Consider the following 21,853-nt stretch of genomic DNA (forward strand, 5'->3'; position numbering starts at 1 on the left):
ATAAAATTATGGTTTTAAATAGTATATTACTAGGCGCATTAAGGCTCTAAGACATGTTTTAAAATACTCTGGAGGTTATTAAAGACTGTATTTTCTTCATGTCTTGCTATATGAATATCTTATTAAAAGACTGCAATTATTATGAATCTTTTTGTGCAATATGTAGGGAAATGGCTTCACTGACTGAAACATATTTCTTTGATATTAATAACCTTCTGTATTTTCAGCTAATCCAAAAGTAAATGAGGAACTTAGAAAAAGGTTGCCAACTCCAAATCAACAGTTATACAGAATCAAAAAAGAAGACGCTTACAGCTTCATTTGAGGACTTTTGTAAGGCACTCACTGTTCTAGGTATGCGGTAAAGTTATCTTTTCTTTCACTCTTAAGAAGCAAGCACATCAAATAAACACTTGCACTGCTTTCATCATGTACACTTAGACTTAGGACAAATATGAGCTAGAGATACTACTAATTCTTGAGTGTTTACTGTAAATGTTAGTCTCAATAAATAAAGTCTTATCAGTTGTCTTCAGAATTAATTTTTTATAATCTCAAATTAAAAATGACAGGCCCTTCAGTTTTTGATGTAGCATAGAAGGAAAACTCTCCTCCTCCCTCCCCACCCCCGCTTCTTCACTAGTAAGTGGGGAGGAGGAAAGAGAAACCTTTATCTTGGTATCATTTACTGGATTTTATACATTCACTTTTAAGATTTTTCACCCTACATCAGATTTATTTGCAGAGATGGTAATTCTCTGTGCATTTTCATTAGCCCATACATTACCTCTTCACACTGTATTTTTAGACAAATGCAGAATACAATATAGTATTTATTTTTGGGTGTTTCACCAACACCTGTACTTGAAGGGTAAAAAATTGCTGTTGCTATAGATAATTTTAAAAGTTTATGGTAAACTTAGATGGTAAACAAAAAGCAAAGCTCACAAATAAAGTGTATGGTAAAGTGTTTAGACAAAGTATCATAAGATAATATGTTGTATGTAAAAATGAAATAAAACGTTTTATAGAGAGAGTCTTAAAAATCCATCATATTAAATAGTTCATGAAAATCTAAAGAAGTAAAAGGTCTTATCAATACAGTAAATTTACCATTAACCGTAATTAAATATTGTCATGACTAGTTGAAAAGTTTCGTTTTATATTACAGTATATAATATGGAACAGTATACATACAATGCAGTTTTTTTTATTATAGAGGTTTGAATTGTCTTCTTAAATACAAGCTTAAAGTACAAGTTGAAAATGTTCATGGTTATTTTGTGTGTTTCTCATGAAATTCACAAACGCAAACACATTATAAACATCTCAAGGACTCAATTCCGCAAGTACTTACTAGCACGAGTAGCACTTGCCACAGTGGTGAACAATGCCTTTGCCTTCAATGGAACTACTTGCTGTAGTAAATGCTGCACTTGGTAGCATGTGTTTGCAAGATCAGGACTTGAACAAGGAGGCAAACTAATAAATACTTCAACAAAGGCATTAAACCCAGCAGAAAGCTGAATAAACCATTTTATAAACTAAATGTGTGAAGAAAAAAATCTTTTACTGAGAAGCATAGCTTAGCATTAACTGTTAAAATACACAGAGTTTATTGTCCTACTATAAATATTTTAAAAATCATTTGTCTTGTAAATTCTCTGTCAAATAAAGGGTAGGCATAGGTGTGTTCTAATATATTGTTTCAAGTTTATTTATCTAGAGTTGGCTTTATTTTAGCTCTACAATCTTGGAGCAAAAACCAGAGTGAGTGCCAGATCAAACAAGTTCAGAAGTACAAATGGAGGACTGGTCAAAAGGTAAGGACTTTTAAGGTGTTAATGCGTAACCCCAGGTGGTGTACCAGTGCTAGGTACTGACTGGAATGTATTTGTTCTTGCTGATATATTGAAGTGACTTTTTTTTCCGCAATCATTTTGCTCTGCCTCTTGGAAACATTTGGGGTGAAAGAAAAGCAGCTGCAAGATTATGTCTTTTAAAATAGAATTGTAAAACTTCCATGAAAGAAAAAATGTGTAAATCTTCAACCAGTGTAGTTTTTTGTAGATTACTGTAGCTTTTCGGTATTTTGCAATGTTAAGGGACTTCAGTTAAACTCTCAGTTGTGATATTCAGTATTATTATTACTTATGTGTATTACTGTAGTGCTAAGGAGTCCTAGGCACGGACTGGGACCTCATTGTGCTAGGCACTGTGCAAACACAGAACAAAAAGACAGTCCTTGCCCCCAAAATGCCATTACTTTCTAACTTAGTTCTTTCACGAATTTAATAAAAAAAAGTTTATCTTAAAATTAAGAGTCATGGTATTTTTTCTGTTATTCAGACCCTCATTGTGGTGGGAATCAAAATGTTGTTATTAATATTTAAAAAATTCTTAATATTACGTTAGTTCAAATCACATGACAGTGTAGCATTTGATCCAACAATGTGCGGTGTCTCCCCTGTTGACTTCAATGGGGCTTTGAGGGCACTTGGCACCTTGTTAGGTGTTGGGGCTCTTAGAATATGTCTACACTGCAGCTGTGAGGTGTGAGTCCCAGCACAGATAGCCAGACTTGCACTAGTTCAGCTTCAATTAGCATGCTAAAAATATCAGGGTGGATGTTGCTGCGCTGGCAGGGGCTTGGGCTCACCGACCAAGCTTGGACCCAAGGCGTCGGACGGTCTTGGACTCCGGGGGCTATCACAAGCCACTGCCATTGTCGCAACGTCCCCACTGCTATTTCTAGCATGTTAGTTCTAGCTGAGGTAGTGCAAGTCTACCCGTGCTGGGAATCACACCTTCCAGCTGCAGTGTAGACATATCTTTAGTCTCCTGATTGGGAAAGGGAAGAGTCATCTTATATTGGAAAGAATCAAAGGGAGTTCTCAGGTATTTCTTTTCAGTGGTGACATAGAGAGTTCCGGGGCAGAGGGGTATCTCATGGGGGAACTGCATGAGAATTAAGTGTCTAAGGTGGTATCACATGAATGGGCTAGATTCTTCGTAGGAACAGAATGCCTAAGGGGTCTAATGGAGAGATGGTAAGTCATGAGTGGCCCATATATCCTGAAGAAAGGAAAGGATGTGGGAGGAAGAGCCCAAGTGTCTCATGAAAGAGAGGAGCTCACAGGCAAATGACCATTACTATGGGCATAGAGATAGGGTTAGGAAGAGTGGGGCAGAGACGAATCAGGCCGCTAATGGCCTCAACCACAAAGACCTCTGCTATGGCAAACCCTAGTGGCATCTCATGTGTCTGTGACCCAAATTTTCACCTACCCACTGTTTCTCCAAAGAGAATAAATTTCAAATATGCCATAAAACCGGTCTTGCATTTGCAAGGCAAGGCAGAGAAAGCATTCTTTTTCTTTTGGGGGAGGGGATTTGCTTTTTACTGGTTTGGAGATTCCTAATTTTCTAGGAGTGATACTGTATGTAAAAACAATCTACAGGCATATTTTAATCCCCATTATGAAGAATGCCTGCTGAGGTAGCTGAAAAATATTTCGGAACCAAAAACTTATGAAATATTCTCAGTGCAGTAGCTAAGTGGAAAATTGGAGAACTGGTCTTTCACTATACTATATTTTCAATTTTATGTAGCTAATTCAAATGTAGTACCTTTAGACCTTTAGGGGTCAGCATACCCTAAGAAAGGTTCAAAAGGTTAACTGTTCCAAAGTAGCTAACAATGAGTACCATAAATTCACTGTGCATTAAACATTTCCTGTCAAATTTCAAGAAATGGTATTAATTTCATAGCTTACAGAATCTTTAAAAAAACTGCTGGCTATTTAATGAGTTCCATTTATTTGAAATATCACTTCTGATGAAAGGATTTCAAAGTTTTATATTGCTTAGGAAAGGACATTATTTCATGCAAATGTTTATGTATTTGTGGGTCCAATAAAAGATATTATCTAACTTTATGAAATATTGAAGATGAAAGCATGTATAGCATAACATAGAATTAAGTTGTAATTAGTAATTTACAAATCGTAGGATTCTTATTTACTTGTATCCATAGGAAAGTTAAAAAAGAGGTACTTACTATGAACAGTGATCATAGTTTTTATGTTGTGATTTACTGAGATCAGTTGGACATACAGAGCTCCTTGTAATCACTTTGGTTTAAATTGAAAAATATTATTTCAAACAAATAACTCCCTGAAACTGTTTTCCAGTACTAAGAGTCTAGATACTTTATTGGTGTAATTGGCCTGGTTGCCATATTGGTAACAGGTAAAGGCCTTTTATGTAACCAAGGTGAACATTTGGTTTTTTTTGGATGACCCACTACATCCAAAACGACTTCAGGTGTTCTACCTGGATAATTAAAGTAGTAACTTGCCATTGTTTGTGTCCCTCATCCTCCATGCTGTCCTCTTAGCTGTTTTTCCTTCCTGCATTGGATACTATACTGCCTCCAATATTCCCCTCCACATAGGTTGCTTCTAGAAATAGCTCCTAATGACTATTTCTGATTCAGAACCTGTTTTACAGCATAAGCAAATGCCATTAGGCATGGCTGAGGTTAAATTCATGTGGTTAGAAGAAACTCAACCAAACAAAGAGATTGGAAAGATAAGTTATTACCTCTGGAGAAATGGCAGTTTTAATAATTACATGGTACATTGGGCAATTTGTTTATGTATTCCAGCAAATAAAACATTTGAGAGAGCAGTTTAAGCAGGACACTGTATTTTAAATTTTGTTTTGGAATTCAGTCGGTCTTTGAAACCTCCAGACTGTTTGGATTATAAATGTCTTCATGAATTGAAGACATGCTTTTGCCTCTGTTCGTAAGTATTAGACAGGGTTAAAAACTAGTTTGTCTGTAAGGATTACCATTTTGGTCTTGGGTCTAATTTAAATTTACTGTTTATGTCCACAGGACCTCATTTTTAATAGGGGGATAGTGGTTTCTCACATATTTCTCTCAAGTATTCTTAGATGGAATGGTTTAGGATCATTGGCAGCTGGCCAGTGAAAACTGTTTAATTTCCAGATGAATGCTCAGATTCCAAGCCCGAAAGCATAGGACTATAGTCTATTCTAAAAAGAAATTTAATCTTACAAATGTATGTATAAAGTTTGCATGAAAATTAAAAGAAGTTGTAAATTGGGATGTAAAACTTTTATCTGGTGATGGCCTAAATGTGTGGCAAAGCACCAAAATATGGAGAACACACAAATATAAATAAATAAAAGCACATGAGGAGGCTTGGAACGGCATTGGCTCCTTTTAGGTATACAGGTTTCTATGAACTAAACTTCAAGATTCAATATTTTTATACTAATTCACAGGAAATAGCAGGATTTGGAAAAACGGCAGGTAAATTTACTTGGAGGTAAATTTGTGTTTGAATTGAGTGATGTCCCATGTGAAGAGCTATATTTGAAAGGTGTGCTTGAAGGGCTCGGGGATGTTTCATTGTTAACTACAAATATGTTCACATTTGTTATACTTTTTGCAGTTGTGATCTCTTTGTCTATGTTGTGTTTTTGTGTGTGAATTTATTTGGTTTAAGGAAAGGAGGGAATAACCCTTCTTGGATATGTAAGGTAGTTTTTGATTTCTTAACCAAAAGTGACAAGAGATATTCTATCACTGACTCCAAACTGGAGAAAATGATCATGATAATCTGATTGCTGTGCATCTAGAATTACTAACTTTATAAAAGTATGTAACTTAATTTGTCCCTTTTTTGTTGCTTTTAAAAGTGGCAAAGTGATTTGTTCACTTAACGGGCCAAATACTTACAAAGCTTGTGGTTTTTGCTTTTATTTTTTAATTTGGATTTTTTTTAAAAAGATTACATTTTATTATTGGAATAACTGATTTTCAAAGATACAAAGAGTCACCAGACCAACAACTTCTTTTGCCCCATATGATTACACAGTAAAAAAAAAAAAAAATTAGTATGAGAGTCGAGTTACCAGCATTGTGTTATCAAACAACCCTGGAGTTTAAACTCCTTAGGAGAAGGAATTGTTAATTAAATTAAAATTAAAAGAATTTTCAGCATAATGAGGGCCTGATCCCTGATTTGGATGTATAGGTGCTACTGTAAAATAAATAATAACTCCCTCATTTATTTTATTTGTGAGAGTGGCCAAAAAGTATCCAAAGTTTTCACCGCTGTTTTCTATAACTCACATTCTGATTATTTGTATTTAAAACTTTATTTTAAAACAAATTATGATCCCAGCTGGAATCTTGCATGCCCAGTTTCTTTCTGGAGAAGGAGTTATGAGCACAAAGTGTATAAATTCTGAAAATAGGAGTTTTTAATTAACACCTTCAACCATAGTTATATAAGTATCACAGAATAAGATCAGTAATATAGTTCCCTCTCATTTTACGTGTTGGTATAGTGAGCTAATGAACCAGTGTTTCAAAAGATCGGGTGTCAAATTCTAGTGTGGTGACAATTAAAATGAATACACTGGTTTCATCTTAGTCCCTAGAGGACATTTGTCTGCTTCATCAAAAGCACTTTAATTTGTACCAAATTTAGCATGCATGTCACTGACTGTTGAGAGGCCCACAATTTAATCAGGTTGTGATGATGTAGGTTGGATTTGAGTTGCATTGGCATAGCAGCATGTGGAAATTGCCATAGAATTTACTGTGTGCTATGCTCATTCTAACTTACTATCATGTTCAAGAATTTCCCTCCTCACCCCCAGGAAAAACAGAAGAGGGGTGGGGGGAAGTAATAGACATGTGGGCCAGATTATCATAGTTAGCTACATACAGTTCCTCAGATATATTTGCGTGTGCCTGGTTTATGCATTTAAATACTTAGTGTTCATGTACAGCTGCCTTGTGTGTACACATATTATCTCAAAAAAGATAAACTGGCATTAGAAAAGGTTCAGAAAAGGGCAACTAAAATTATTAGGGGTTTGGAACTGGTCCCATATGAGGAGAGATTAAAGATGCTAGGACTTTTCAGCTTGGAAAAGAGGAGACTAAGAGGGGATATGATAGAGGTATATAAAATCATGAGTGGTATGGAGAAAGTGAATAAGGAAAAGTTATTTACTTGTTCCCATAATATAAGAACTAGGGGCCACCAAATGAAATTAATGGGCATCAGGTTTAAAACAAAAAGGAAGTTCTTCCTCACTCAGCGCACAGTCAACCTGTGGAACTCCTTGCCTGAGGAGGTTGTGAAGGCTAGGGCTATAACAGGGTTTAAAAGAGAACTGGATAAATTCATGGAGGTTAAGTCCATTAATGGCTGTTAGCCAGAATGGGTAAGGAATGGTGTCCCTAGCCTCTGTTTGTCAGAGGGTGGAGATGGATGGCAGAAGAGAGATCACTTGATCTTTACTTGTTAGGTTCACTCCCTCTGGGGCACCTGGCATTGGCCACTGTCGGTAGACAGGATACTGGGCTGGATGGACCTTTGGTCTGACCCAGTGTGGCCATTCTTATATGTGATGTCTGTGCATTTCCTTCATGTATTTGTACATGCATGTGAGTTATACACATGTTGTTTAGGTACATGCAAATTTTGGTACCTAGCATTGAAAATCGGGCGCTTTTTCCTTATGTCAGCAAAGTTATGATATGTATTTCAGTATATTTATAAATATGTTGTTCCATTTTATAGCATACTGAAAATGTATTAAGAAATGAAACCTCTTTAGAAATATATATCATGTATGTATTGCATTTACTTCACTTGCAAATTACTTCCATTACTTATCAATAATCACAGATAAATTCATTGTAATTGATATGTACAGCTATACACATTTGGAACGTAGATGTAAAATGGGATTAAAAGTTAGCCAAGACACATTTGTTGTTGATGTTTTTATTAAAAGCAAACAAACAAAACCCTCCATTTCCATGAAAGATATAGACCATGTTAGTAAGGAGCTCTGTCTGATTTCGTAGCATAAAGATTTTACTATGATTTCTTTCTTTCTAAATGGAATGAAATGTAAGTCCTGATGTAACACTGAAAAGAAATATTAAGCCACTGAGGGAAGTCTGTGCTATTCTCCTTGTGTTCCTGAAACTCCCATTGCATTAGTTACGTATATAGTTAGATGTAAATTGTCCAATAGACTGAGTGTGGGTCTGGGAGCCAGGAACTGCTGAATCCAATCCCACATCTGCTATTGACGTGCAGAGTCACCTTGATCTAGTCTCTTAATTTATCTGTGTCTGTTCCCCTCTCTCTGTAAAATGAGGATAGCACAAAGCTCTAAGTTGGCCATGGAATTACAGGAACTTCTGTGTGGCTGGAGTCTCTGCGGTAAGGGATGGTGAGCTTGTGCTCCACTGCCACTTAGCACTTTAGCCTTCTAACTTACTCAACGAAGCTCTGGGGGTAAGACACAGCTGTAAAACTGCTTCTCACCTCCAGCCAATGCCCTAATTGACTCAAGAGTCGACTGGGTACAGACTTGAGGTGATGCTTCTTCTTTCTCTGAAACACACAGTGCTGCCGCAGCTGTTGTGGGGAGGTGGTGACTGATGCCCCTTGCTCCAAGAGTACAGTTGATGTGTGGGGGCAGAGTGGAACCGCACTCAACATGCTTGGCTCAGATCTTCTCCCTTCGAATGCTGCAGCAGGAGAAACCGCAGCCGTTTCCTCCTCTCATTCTGCCTTCAGAGATGGGAAACCCATCCTAGTGCTTAGATCAAGATAAAGGGACCTCCAAAGAGCGAGCACAGGGGGAGCAGGGTAAGCAGCATGATGTTAGAAGCAGAAGAGGCACAAGGGGCAAGAGAAAACATCACAGGTGGAGGGAGTAGAAACAACGGGGCAACAGTGGACATAAGGAGGGAGACAATAAAATCTCAGGTTGAGGAATGTGGAACCGGACACCCCAAAAGAACCCTGGGAAGAGAGAAGGGATCTGAAGGTTGAAAGATCTAAAAATGAAAGTGAATTTAATTTTGTGGGGAAGTTGTTTTGTTCTCTTTGATTGTTAGACTTCTAGCCACACTAAACGACTGTCTGACTGACTGAACTCACATATTATCTGATCTGCCCTCCAAAAACAACCTTCCCTCCCCCTCCAGCCACTCACCCCCCACCCCATAAACTTTAAATCACTAAATTGGAAACTGTTTGCAAGTGTGTTGGATGGAGCATGGGGGCTGTAAGAGTCTCCCTAACTGCTCTCCACCAGACACAAAATTAAAGCTTTGCAACATTTACCTAATTCTCAGAGCAATATTGTGAAGATTGTTGTTAGTGATTATACACTGATTAGAAAACTCGGTGCTTTATAAGTACCACACATTTATTACTTGGTTAAAGGGTTGGGTCAATAAACCCCTTAAAATATTTCACTTTGTATCATTTAGTCTTTAAAATTGGGGGTACCGCTAACTTTAAAAAGACTTTAAATGTGCGCTCAGGGTAGTGGCAGTTATTACCACAGCCATCTTTTATACTATGCCTCAGAATCAGCTTTAGAAGAACTATCACAGGTACAAGAAGAATTGGTTGTTTCCTTCTTTAGAAACCTTCATTGCTAGTATTTTATTATCTGCTAGTGTGAAGCTTAAATCCAGAACAGGCCTGCATTAGCACAGGTAAGATGAGAAAAGACATAACAAAAAATTTCATTAAAAAACAGCCCTTGTTCTCTGGGGAGTGCATTGGAGACTAGCGTCAGAGATTTCACCTGCATCTTTAATAGACCATTTGCTCTGAATGATTTTTATTGGCATTTTATTGCCAAAAGTGACCTTTCCTTTCTTTTTTTTATGGTGGACACCTACAATTAAAAGAAATCTTTAAAGGAAAAATCATTTAAAGAGTAGTGTGTTTTTGTTTTGTTCAGAATTCTAAATACAATAGAACTTTAATTATCCAAATGTGATGGGGATTGTTGAATATATTGGTTAATACAGATAATTTTCAGTGTACTTAATGACCCTGCTGTAGATAAAAGGGAATTATGAATAATCAAGATTTAGCTAATTGAGTTGGTCATATATAAATTGTAATTTTCTGGTATCACAATAACAGCAGAAAAATGAGATGGGAAGGTTTACTTTATCCCATTTATGTTTTCAGTTGTTCTAGAACACATAAATACTAGGGTGCATGAATAAAACTCTGCCAGTCACTGTGTTTGGAAATTATGTAATAACTCCGTATAGGCTGTAATGATATCCTGAAACCCTGTATTTAAACTAACCTGAATTACAATGAGAGATAAACAGAATATTTACCCATCCCTTATGAGCTGCTGCTGATATGTAAATTTATTCTTCTACTTTGCACAAATATACTTTTGAGCTACTGCTTAAACACTTCAAGGTCCTTAGCCAAACAGTTTTAATGATGCCTCCAATATTATGAAAGTGTGACATTTGATGAATGCCTTGTATAGTTGTGATATCGGGGAAAGTGTAAACAAAAAACGCACATAAAGTCATCGTGCAACACCTAGATAATTTATAATTTTACTGTTTATATCCATCTTGACATTTTTTATCTGCCAAAGGCAGGTTTCATTTGGAATCTTAATCTGAGATTTATTTGGTGGATCTGGAAGTCATAGCTAGAGTTCCCACAGGAAATGGTCCATCTACCAACAGATTAAATGGCAGTCCTGCAGTTGTTAAGGGAGCTCTGCATTTAACACACATGCATACTCATTCAGTCAGCACTGTGGAGAAAAATTAAAGTAGTAACCCAGGTTTAGGAACAATGTAGCTAAAAAGTCCCATATTTGCTGAATGACAAAGGGTTATATAGCAGCATTTCATTTTATTATTCGTGCTTGAATTTCTTGTTTGCTTTGTTGAGTCTGCTGACGAATACTAATAAATGCCTGCAACAATCCAGACGAGAGATGCCTGGCAACAAAGCTATGCGGTGGACCTCCCTGATCTTCTCCAGTTCACAACCTGACCTTTTGAAAAATTGGCTGGGCTAAGCTGCAGAATTTGGGTGTAATGGTTATTGTTAACTCCAGCTTTAGGATTTATTAATTTGTGTGATCAAGACTTACCTATACTTCAAAGTTTCAAAAGACCAAACACAATCATCCATCCATTAGAACTAACATTGTGTTTCAGTGAATCCCACTTAGTGTCTGACTAGAGATTCTGCTATTTTGATGTGTTCAGAATCTAAAAATGCTTTTAGAGTAAGAGAGAAACCAATCCGACAAAAATCGTTTTTCTTCTCAAATGCTAGTATTTTTTTTAAATGTTAATTGAAAAATGAGAATGGAATGCCAAAGGAAGTATGTCATATTTACCTATTAATATTTGCATCATGATTAACTGCAGTGAATACCAGAAGTGCTCAATCTTGTAAAAGAAGTGCTCAATCTTGTAAATATTTAAGTCTTCCCATTTACTTCAGCATTTTGGATGCAAAGAAAGATAGTAAAAGGCTAATAATGAGAGAGAAAGAGAGAGAAAATATAATAGCTAAAATAACCAGTGTCCTTGGAGAATTGTAAAATTTGCCATTCTGCCAGAATAACTCCAACTCTTAAGCTCTCTCAGTTTCTTTCTTTCTAAAGGATATTGCCTGGATTCCAAACAAGTACAGGTGAAATAAAGAAGCATTCTAAGTAACACAGATGTCCTTCTTTAAATTGCTTACAGAGAGTGAATTCAGTGTTCTCTTTAGATTCCATCAAGATTTAAAGAAATGAACCATTACACTTTGAGTTTTGTCTATATTCTAGAAGACAAAGGACATCTGACTTTTTCAGAAGTTATTTTAAAAGTTTTTTTATCATGTGAAATAAGTGACATTTCAGAATAAAACTTATACAAGTTTTGCTTTGTGAACTATTAGCAAAAAACTTTCTTGTTTTAACAAAAATTTCTGTCCATTTCATCACCATTTTAGACTCTTAAAAATGCAAACCAAAACCAGAAAAGCCTCAGCCCTTAAACTGCAGCGCTGTACTAATGCAACTATCTGTCGAAGCAGTTTTGGTAGTTGAAAAGTTATATGTTTGAGAATTACAATTTCATTTTAATTAAGAGGATAATTATTTTTACACAAACCATTAGAAATTATAAAAAGTTTCTAAATGTGCCTCTTGGGTTTTTTGTGACAGATCATATTGTGATCTGGCATGTTAATGAAAGTTATGGCCATCCTGAGTTTTGGAAGAATACCACTATAATTATTTGAATTTCCTCTTTATTTCTTGATAGGGAAACATTATTCCATGTTCACGGTTTAAAAAAAAATCATTATTCTTTGACTCCATTTTGTTGTGTCTCTTAAGGTCCTAATGAAGCCAATGAAAAAGAAAAGAGACACTGTGGGAGTAATCTCTAAATGTCACCAGAATAGAAGGGGGCAAGGAGAAGGGCCAAAAATGAGGTAGTGGACAGAGCACTGGAGTGGAATTCAAAAGACCTGGGTTCTATGCCTGTTTCTGCCACTGGCGTGTGGGTGACTTTGGGCAAGTCTCACTTCCTGTATTTGTGCCCCAGTTACCACATCTGGAAATCGGGATGAGACTGACTTTCTTTAATGCAAGGGCTTTGATTTCTACTGATGAAAAGTGCTATCTATAGAAGAGCTAAGTGGTATTATTATTAATGGGTCCCTGTCACAGAGTGACTAGCTCTTTCAGGGGAGTCAGGGCCAGCCTCACTTGTGATCCTCCCAGCTGATCCTGATGGGCTAAAGATCAAATGACCCTGTTCAATTATTGACCCAGCTGGGAAGGAGTCAGAGGAATGAGGAATCTAAAAAAAGAGTGAGATAGAGCTCAGTTAGTAGAGGAGCTGGCTCCTCTGACAAGCCCTGGAGAAGGGCAACTCCTAAGCAGATGGCTTGGAGGAGGAATGAGGAGCAACAAGAGGGAGACTATGGTCGACTCTGAAGCAAGATGGACTAAGAGGGATAAAGAGGAAAAATCTTGTATCTGTGTTCAAGGTTTTGCCTAAATTGTATTTTTGGAGAATAAAACTATGCTTGAATAAAGACCCTAGGTGTGGCACTGAATCCTCCATGGGCAGAGATGACAGGCCATCAACCTACAGCTTCTTAAACGTGTGTGTTTTCAAAAGAAAACAAACAACACACTAAATCTGCCTTGCATTGTGTTTGGAGGAATTCCTTAAGAGACCCTCGCCTGTCCCAGTTAATTGCCGGGGATTTTAGGGTCTTCAGCCTAATGGGGGTCTCTTCTCCCTGACTTGCACCAGTTGTGAACCAGGTGACTGTCTTCAGGCCTTGTGGCCTGTTCAGTCTTTACCGGGCTGACAATTAGGGACAGATGAGGGAATTGGGATATACTGCACCTGCGCAGCACTTTCTCTGATGTAATTCTCAAGGGCTTGGCTGTCATTTGTGGAAGTCAGGCTAGGTGGAGTTACAAGAAGGGGAAGGGATTCAATTAAGTGATACATTGAGTGTGATACGAGCCCCCGGATGTCCCTAAACTTCTGTGGCTGCAGATCCCATCCTCCCCATGGAGCTGCTCTGAACTCTGCACAGGTGATGCTATTAGGCCTCATATGGAGTCCCCTAGTAAAAAGCATATTTTTTAGTAGTCCCGACACAAGGAAAATACGTAATAGGGCCAAATTAAAAGAGAGTGTCAATGAAGGACAGTTGCAGGATAATAGCCTGGTGCTCCTAGACAAATGCCAAGTTTAGACACTCAATACTATGACTATTAGGTCAATAAAATGATCAACTTAGGCCAGTCTATGCTAAAACCCCTAGGCTGAGGTAACCTGAGGCTTTTATTTTGAAAATGGGAGATGTTGATCCTGTAGCAATATTCTGTATTAAATGCTTGAGCCAGCTGTTACAATTTTGCCAAACAGAAGTTGGAATTACTTTCATTATCTACTTGCACTGAATTTCCCAAGTCCTTCTCTATCTTCTCGCTAATTTATTTGGGCTGAATCTTGAAGACTTCTGGTTTGCACACACATAAAGGACAACAGTACTGAGAAAGAGGCATGTCAACTGAGTAGAGGACATCAAAAAGTAGTAGAAGCTCTTTGCCAAGGTACTTTGCAACCTCATACATACTGTGCTTGTGATGACCCCAATGGGAATGAGGGAGGAGAAAGCAGGCATATGTAGATCCTTGCATACAGCCCAAACAAACCCCGCCTCTCCCCACCTACACCAAGCCACGGAAGTAGATTCCTTCCCTCAGTGTCATTTTGTTCCACTGCATGTTTATTCAAGTAAAACCCTTTTATATGAGCTTTGCCCTCTTTTTCAGGATATAGGACCTCTATTCAGGAAGGGGGTGAGCTGTTTAGCAATCTGGTTCTCTTGCAGACATTCTGTTTGGTAGACATTTCAGAGGTAATATGTGTATATGTTGGCCTTGACAAAAAATGCTGATTCATTCCTTTCTGATCCTTAAGTTACCCAGCCATCGTACTGGTTTCTTTTGCATCTATTAAAAATGGGTTAGTTACAAGATTCAAGCTGAAGTGTTGTCTTTTCCATAAGACTTAATATATTGATTAGTAGAAGTGCAATAATGTACAGTCAAATTGCATTAGATGTTATGAATTTAAGATAACATTGTGGCGGGTTGGACCCCTTGGGAAGCCACCTGATGTGCTGAGATATCACGGAGTCTACCTGTTCTGCCGGCCTGGGCCCCCTTTAACCTGTCTTGCTGAGCCAGGCTCTTAAAACCTCCTCTAACACATACAGGCAGGGCCACACCCCACTGCAGATCAGCTCTGGGAAGACTCAGTTTAAGGGACTTTCTCCAGCCCCGAGATGTCCATCTCCCTTGGAGTACAGACCCAAAGATATATTATGAAATTCACCCCCTCCCTCAATGTGGAGGAGAGTATACACAACTTCTCCCCCCCCAGTTAGAAATCACATAAACTATTATATATTATATAAACCAGAAATAAATTTATTAACTATAACAGGTGTATTTTAGGTAGTTAAGGAGGTAGCAGACAGAACAAGGCAGATTACTAAGAAAATAAAACAGAGCACGCAAACTAAGCTTAATACATTAAAGAAACTGGTTACATGTAAGTTCTCACCCTAAATGTGGTTCTAATAATCTTCTTAACAGGCCAGATGCCCTTCCAGCTCTTTCCCCCAGTTCAGTCTTAGTTGTTTCCAGCAGTCATCTTGGGTGGGGTAGCAGGGGAGAACTGAGGACCTTGATTACCTCACTCCCCACCCTTAAATAGGATTTGCATAAGGCGGGAGTCCTTTGTTTCCTAGTTTTACTCCCCCCACCCAACTTCTCATGGAAAAGTACAGAATTCAAGATGGGTTCCAGTATCAGGTGACATGGTCACATTTCTCTGTAGGGCCCCTGTAGTCATTCTTCACAGGCTGAACCACACGTTCACAGAAAGACTAAACTCTTTTACAGTCAATTGTCTCTTGCTGATGGGCCATCAGCACTGCCAGGCTTTTTCATTGTTATACCTGAAGTTCTTAGCAGTGGGCATCACCCAAAGTAGCATAGTTGAAATACAGCTACAAATACAGATACATATTCAATATTCCTAACTTCAGATACAGAAATGATACAGGCATACAAATTGGATAATAACATTCAGCAAATCGTAACCTTTCCGATGATACATGAGCCATCTTGCATAAAGTATATCTCAGTTATGTCATATTCATATCATAACTGTATTTTCATAAAGAATATGGAATGACACATCACAAACACTTTAGTCTATTTTCAGCTGAAATGGTTCAGCTGATATTGCTTGAAGATAATGATGGTAATTGTCTTGTCAGAACAAAAATCTTGTTTCAACCCAAATGTACAGTGCTGGTGGAATTTCTGAAGCAGGAACATCTGGATTGTTGCAGGTCACGGGAAATTTTTAGAAATTTATTTTCCACCACTCCACGAAAGTTAAACTTGGTTTGGACTTTTTTGACAAATCAATAATAAAGTAACAAGATCAATCACTGCGTCAAAAATGAGGGGGAAGGGTTGCAGTGAAGCTTTTAGGTGATGGTTTGTTGCCTGATAGTAGCACCTGGACATTGTATAGATTGGTTGTCTTTGGTTTGACATAAATATCTGGATTTTCAAATTTGACCAGATATGTGTATTGTGGTCAGTGGTGGGGGAATAAGTATTTGTAATACCACTATAAAGGTTTCTTTCTTTTTTTTAATATTCCGGTGGGAATAGATTTTATATTTCTTTTTAAACAAATGAACATTTGCTCAATGTCCCAAACATTGTAGCTTTGTGCTAATGTATGCAAACTAGAAACAGATTGGGGGTATTTCTTTACTATGGAGAATATATGGTGTTATAGTTCTGCCATAGCATAGACACAGCTTGCACTCATGGAAGGGGTTTTCCTGGGCGACAGTAGCTAGGTCACTGGAAGCATTCTTCCATCGGCCTAGTTCCATCTACAGTGGGGTCTAGGTCACCATTGCTACGTTGCTCGGAGGCGTGGATTTTTCACATTGCTGAGTGACATAGCTATGTTGGCCTACATTTTAAGTGTAAGCCAGGTCTGGGTGAAACTAGACTTCTTGTTGTTCAAACTGGGGGGGGGGGGGAAGAGGGCATAAACAGAATAAATAATGAAAAGTTAATATAGATTTTGTTACCATTCTTTTTTTAATCATCTAAGCTTGCTGTTGATACCATAAGTATGGAAATTTGAGTTTTATTTAAAGTATGGGGTTTTTAATATGATTTTCAACCTGAGTGTCCCTTTAACAATGACAGCATGGGCCCATGAGCTTGTAATTTAGTAATCTGCTTTCCAAAAAAAGCTTAGTTCATTTTCCAGAATGTATATTGCTCTTTGTCTTTCTCTCTGTCTTCCCTCTTCCTTCCTTTGTCTAATTTCCATCCCTCTTGGCCATCTCTGTCCTCTGTAGATAACTCCTATCTTACCTACCCTACTGCCTGATCAGTTCTTTCCTTTCCCTTTACATATATGTAGGTCCCCAGATATTTCCTGACAAACTAAGTGCTGATTAGCTCAGTATAGCAAGTGGAGTGTTGGGAAGTCCCAGAGGGCTACGCATCACCAGTTTTAAACCAGCATATCTCCCCTTTTCCTTTATTGTCTGTGTAGCTACAGGATTCTCCAGTAGTCTGCTTCCCCACTCCAATGTCTCTGACATTTCAGTGATGATAGAAATAGTAATGACTGCTGTAGCTTAGACTGCGGCAATGCTCAAAAACTGCTAGGTGTTTTCCATGCACAGAGGAAGTCATGGTCCTTTCCTCAAAGAGTGTACAATTTAAAAAGACAAAGACAGAGGAGGACTAGGGGGAAGGATGCATTTATATCGTAGGCTCATATTTTTTGGTTTTTTACGACTTGTTTCACCCTCCATCACTCCCAAGTTAAACATGCTAAATTTCCCTCCACCTTATTCTCAACACAAACCAATTCCCCTTTAACTTTCTCCACCCCACAGACCTGCCAGCTTCAATTATAGTGTCTTTATATCCCTTCTTAACATTTGCCCCCCTTTCCCTCAACATGAATGAGCAATTCATTCAAGATAAATTGATGATCAGCTGTTTGGTTTCACCTTTGCCGTGAAATATTAATATGGAATTTATATAGAAAAAAGGTTGGTTGGCCCATGCGAGAAGAGTCAAAATCCATGTTGTGGTACCACTTCAATGAAAATATATTCCAGAATGTCTAAAAAGATGCTGCGAGTCCCATCCGTGGCACTCTTCATGCAGCCTGATTATACATATACTTTCAGTGTCTGTTGTGTCTGTGCACTAGTACTGATTAATGCACACCTTAGGATTCACAGGAGGCATGAAGCAACACACCCAAGGTGGGCAATGATCCATATTGTTGCATAATTTAGCAATAAGCCAAGTTATCATCTTGCATCAGCCCCAGGGTTTACATTATTAGTTAGGGAGTTGAAGGTGGTTCTGTAGCTAGGACAAATGGTCATGCTTATTTGGTGAATAAAATATTTCTGAAATTGATAAAAGTCACAATACACAGTAAACCTGACTGCATTTACAAAATTTTCCTCAAAGCACTCTGGTCCAGACACGCTCAAATGAGGACAATGACATAGTTGTAGAGCCTTGGCAAAGAAAGGATGCAGCTTTATTGAACAAGCAACAACTTCACCCTTAATGCCCCATGACAGATAGTCCTTCCAATTCTGAGAGGGGGAGGCTGCCACCTTTCCTCTCTGTCTTATAAAACGAGCAAGGAAGGACCAGGTCCCATAAGCATCCCTCAAGCCAGATCAATTACAGGCCCTAAGACAGCTAATTGAAATGTCCCATGCAAATTTGAATCCATTGCAATGATGACTGGCTTTGCTGATGACTCAAAGGAGACAGATTTCCAAGTCCTAACCACACCTAGATTGGGAATCAGAGAGCACCACCCCACTAGTGCCCTAAACAGTACAGTTCAGCTCACCCTCCTGCAAGAACTCAGTACATACATTGATGAGGTTTAAAAGCTGCAGATGTGAAAAATAGGAAAAGGAAACCCTCTGCTATCGATCACCTTATGCCCTGGAGTATGAGGGCTGAGATCTCTTGAAATTTTGATCTGTCCCAGTGTAACTACAAAGGCTGATTAGCTTGTTATATACTTGGATGATAAGTATTTTAGGGCAGGAACCATCTTTTTGTCCTGTGTTTGTACAATTCCTAGGGAGTCCTGATCCATGACTAAGGCTTCGAGGCCCAAAGGTAATACAAATAATAAATAGTAGGTGTGTGGTGGTTGGAGAGTTCATCGCAGTCACTAATCCATCCCTGCCTGAGGTGCTTCAAATAAATACTAGTTATGGAGTCTACTGCTAGAATACAGAAAGAAAATAATTACCTGAGATTGAACCAAACTATTGAGAGCAAGTACGAATTTCAGTAATGCAGCACCCATCCTATAATGTGCAGGGGGGTGGTTTGTATTACTTTGTATGCAAAGCAAAGGGTATCTAAAGTGGGAGAAGTGGAGGAGACAATGCATTTGCAGACAAGATTCGTCAATGTGTACTTTGGTAGATAGGGAAGCAATTAAAGGTAGTTCAAGGAGAACTCCCTTTAGTGGTTACACAACCAAAAGGGATTCCACCCCCGCCCCCCACAACGAGGGTTTAAAGGCAATAAAAACTCCCATTACCTTAGTTCTCTAGCTAATAGTGACTGAATATACCCAGAATGTCCCAAACCCTAGTGGGGGCAAGATCTGTACTCAGTGTCTCTGCTCTGCCTTGTTCATTACAGCGAGGTCTTCCTTTGCTGTGTATTGTAACAGGGAGAAAGAGGCTGAACCACTTTCCCCCAATAGCTCATAAATCCAGCAGCAGTTTCAATGAACGGCCAGTCAGAAACCAGGGGTGCGTGGGACAATGAGCAGTAGTGCAGACCTGATTCAGGAGTCCTGCCTGTCCTGCGTAAGTTCCGTAATAGTGCTGCGATAGCCTAACCTGAGGGAGCAAGCTTCAACCCCAGTGCTGAGGCAGAGTTTGCAGCAAGTGACCGTGTGTCATTGCTATTCCTCCCTCAGGAAAGAAAGAGTCCCACAATTTCAACAGATTTTAGGGAATTACTTTATTTGAATGTTCTTGGATTAAAGTCTCTGCTTCTCTGTTTTATATGCAATACAGTATCCTGGGTTTGTTTAATGGGTATTTTAAGGCTATTCATAGAACAGTAACAGGGCATAGACAGTTTTTTCTTGTATCTGTTTTGAGGGGAAATAATGAGTCTGATCAAAGTACAGTATGTATAGAATAAAAGTAATCTTAATAAACAACAGTGACACAAAACAAAAACCCTCCTCAAGAAGTTTTAGAAATAGAACTCTTAGTAGTCTCTATTTAATCTACATAAAACAGATAGCTAAGAGTATACCTGCTTCTGAAGATTTGCAAATATTATTACACTCTCTGGGTGAATGATGCACTGACATGCACTGGCTGCATATTCCAGCAGACTTCCACAAATTGTGGTGGCAAAACTATCATAGCACATGCTGGACTATCATATTTCTATAGAAGCTGGAGAGCTGAGTGGAGCCAGGTGCTTTGGGAGCTAAGAGGAAAATTAACATAAGCTTTGAAGTCAAGAGGCCTTAGTGTAAATGAAAATCAGGCTCATAACGCGCTGTAATACAGGCTTACCCTGGCTATTGCAGGTCATCTGTCAGGACCAGTGATCTATCCTGTTAATAAGTAATTGAGAGGGAAGAGAAATCAGGAAATGGGGAGCAATTTTTGACTTGCATGTGAAATATCCAGTAAAAATCAGTAACTCCTGAATATGGACTGATCTCCTGAGTCAGTGCTTTGGATACACTCCTCTCCTTTCATCAATAGGATGAGGGAGCAGTGGATCTAAATTGGTATGTTTCCTCCTTCTGTTACAAAGAAAAGTGTGGGTGGGTTTTAAAACTTCATAAATTATTTTAAGTGTATGCATTCCTTCAATTTAAAAGGCAGTTCAAGGAGAACTTTTTGTTAATTTTTATCTTCAAATAGAAATCTATAATCTGGAACAGCAAAGAGAAGACTTTTGTCCGAAATTTCAGCTTTATCCAAGTTCTTCAAGAAGCCTACGACCACAACATGAATTGGTCATCCAAGGCAATGTTGAAGCAATGAAGCTGTCAGATTTGCCAACAGCCACCTCACTCAGTGTTCAGAGTGCTAGCACCCAGAATGTGTGTCTAGATCATGTTATTGCCCCTTGTACTGCTGAAGAATCAAGGTAAATACAAGCTTCTTTTATATATTTTTCCTGGATTGAGAATATTTCACTATTATGGGTAAAATTTTCAAAGGCAATGAAGGGAGTTAGCTGCCCAGCTTGCATTAAAATTCAATGGTATTTGGGTGCCTAACTCCCTTAGGCTTTGAAAATTCCAAAAATATGGAGCATTTCTGTGTAATTTGGAATGAGTGTAAGGCTGCTTATGTGTTGGATTCATAAAAATGATCACCATGCTCTCCCACCCCTAGGCCATGTCTCCTGGAATCCAGTGTGTCTCCCACTCCTTTCAGCTGTTTCTCCTCAAGCACTAATCCAAAGCTATTGTGGTGCTGATAAATATTTACCTAGGGCTATAATAAACCTGCACAAAACACTACTGAAATTTAAACAAGGCATGGTCACTGCCCCAAAGAAGGTAAAATCTGCATCAGACAAACATTGAAAATGAAGCTAACTGTAGAAAAGAAGGGGTAGCAAAATGAGGGGCAATGGTTAAAACAAAGTCTCTTTATGTCACAAATGAAGTTCTGACACTAATTACAATTGGGTATTGGGCTGGGCAGCAGGAGAGAGAGCTCAGCAGTGTAGGCCACTTACGAAAACCAAGGCAAAAGAAATGGGTCTTGGAGAGAGGGCTTGAAGGAAGAGAGTGAGGCTGTTGTTGGGTGCACTGGAAGAGGGGCTTTCATTCACGAGTGAATTGAGTTTATGGGAATTAAGACAAGTGTAGGAAGAGGAGAAACCAAGGGAGCAATGATGGGTGAGGAGTGGGCAGACCACCTGGTGTGAGTTGGGGGAACAAAGGCAGATAGGAGGTGAGATGTAGGCAAAGCCTTACAAGTGAGGATGAGGATTTATAACACTTTGGGGAAAGCACCCACAGAAGGAATCTAGGGGGCTATAGGAAAGGGAGGAATGGTCTGTGGAGTGAGAGAGAGATTATAATGTGGCTACAGAATTGTGGATAGATTGAAGATGGGAAGATCAGGGAGGCTGGGGATTAGGTGGTTGTATTATAGTTCAGGTCAGAGAGGGACATGGTGTGTGAGCCAGGGTATTAGCAATGGGGACTGAAAAGAAAGGATGGTTTTAGAAGTGGTGAATACTGGGGTGTGAGAGGAGAGAAGTGAAAGGGTCAAATGCAACTCTTAGATGT

The 21,853-nt window shown here is 38.6% G+C and overlaps 1 protein-coding gene across 2 annotated transcripts in view; it reads left to right on the forward strand.

Moving 5' to 3' along the window:
* Positions 1-243: 243 nt before the first annotated feature.
* The window catches only part of MIPOL1 (mirror-image polydactyly 1), a 238,708-nt gene continuing 217,098 nt past the window's right edge, over positions 244-21,853 (forward strand). For both annotated transcript variants that reach the window (XM_074955879.1, XM_074955878.1), the window contains exons 1-3: positions 244-354; positions 1,744-1,823; positions 20,466-20,694. In XM_074955879.1, the coding sequence (XP_074811980.1) occupies positions 1,805-1,823; positions 20,466-20,694 (248 nt within the window). In that variant the 5' untranslated portion in view covers positions 244-354; positions 1,744-1,804. The remainder of the gene's footprint in view (positions 355-1,743; positions 1,824-20,465; positions 20,695-21,853) is intronic.

This window comes from Natator depressus, chromosome 6 (assembly GCF_965152275.1).
Source record: "Natator depressus isolate rNatDep1 chromosome 6, rNatDep2.hap1, whole genome shotgun sequence".
NCBI lineage: Eukaryota > Metazoa > Chordata > Testudines > Cheloniidae > Natator > Natator depressus.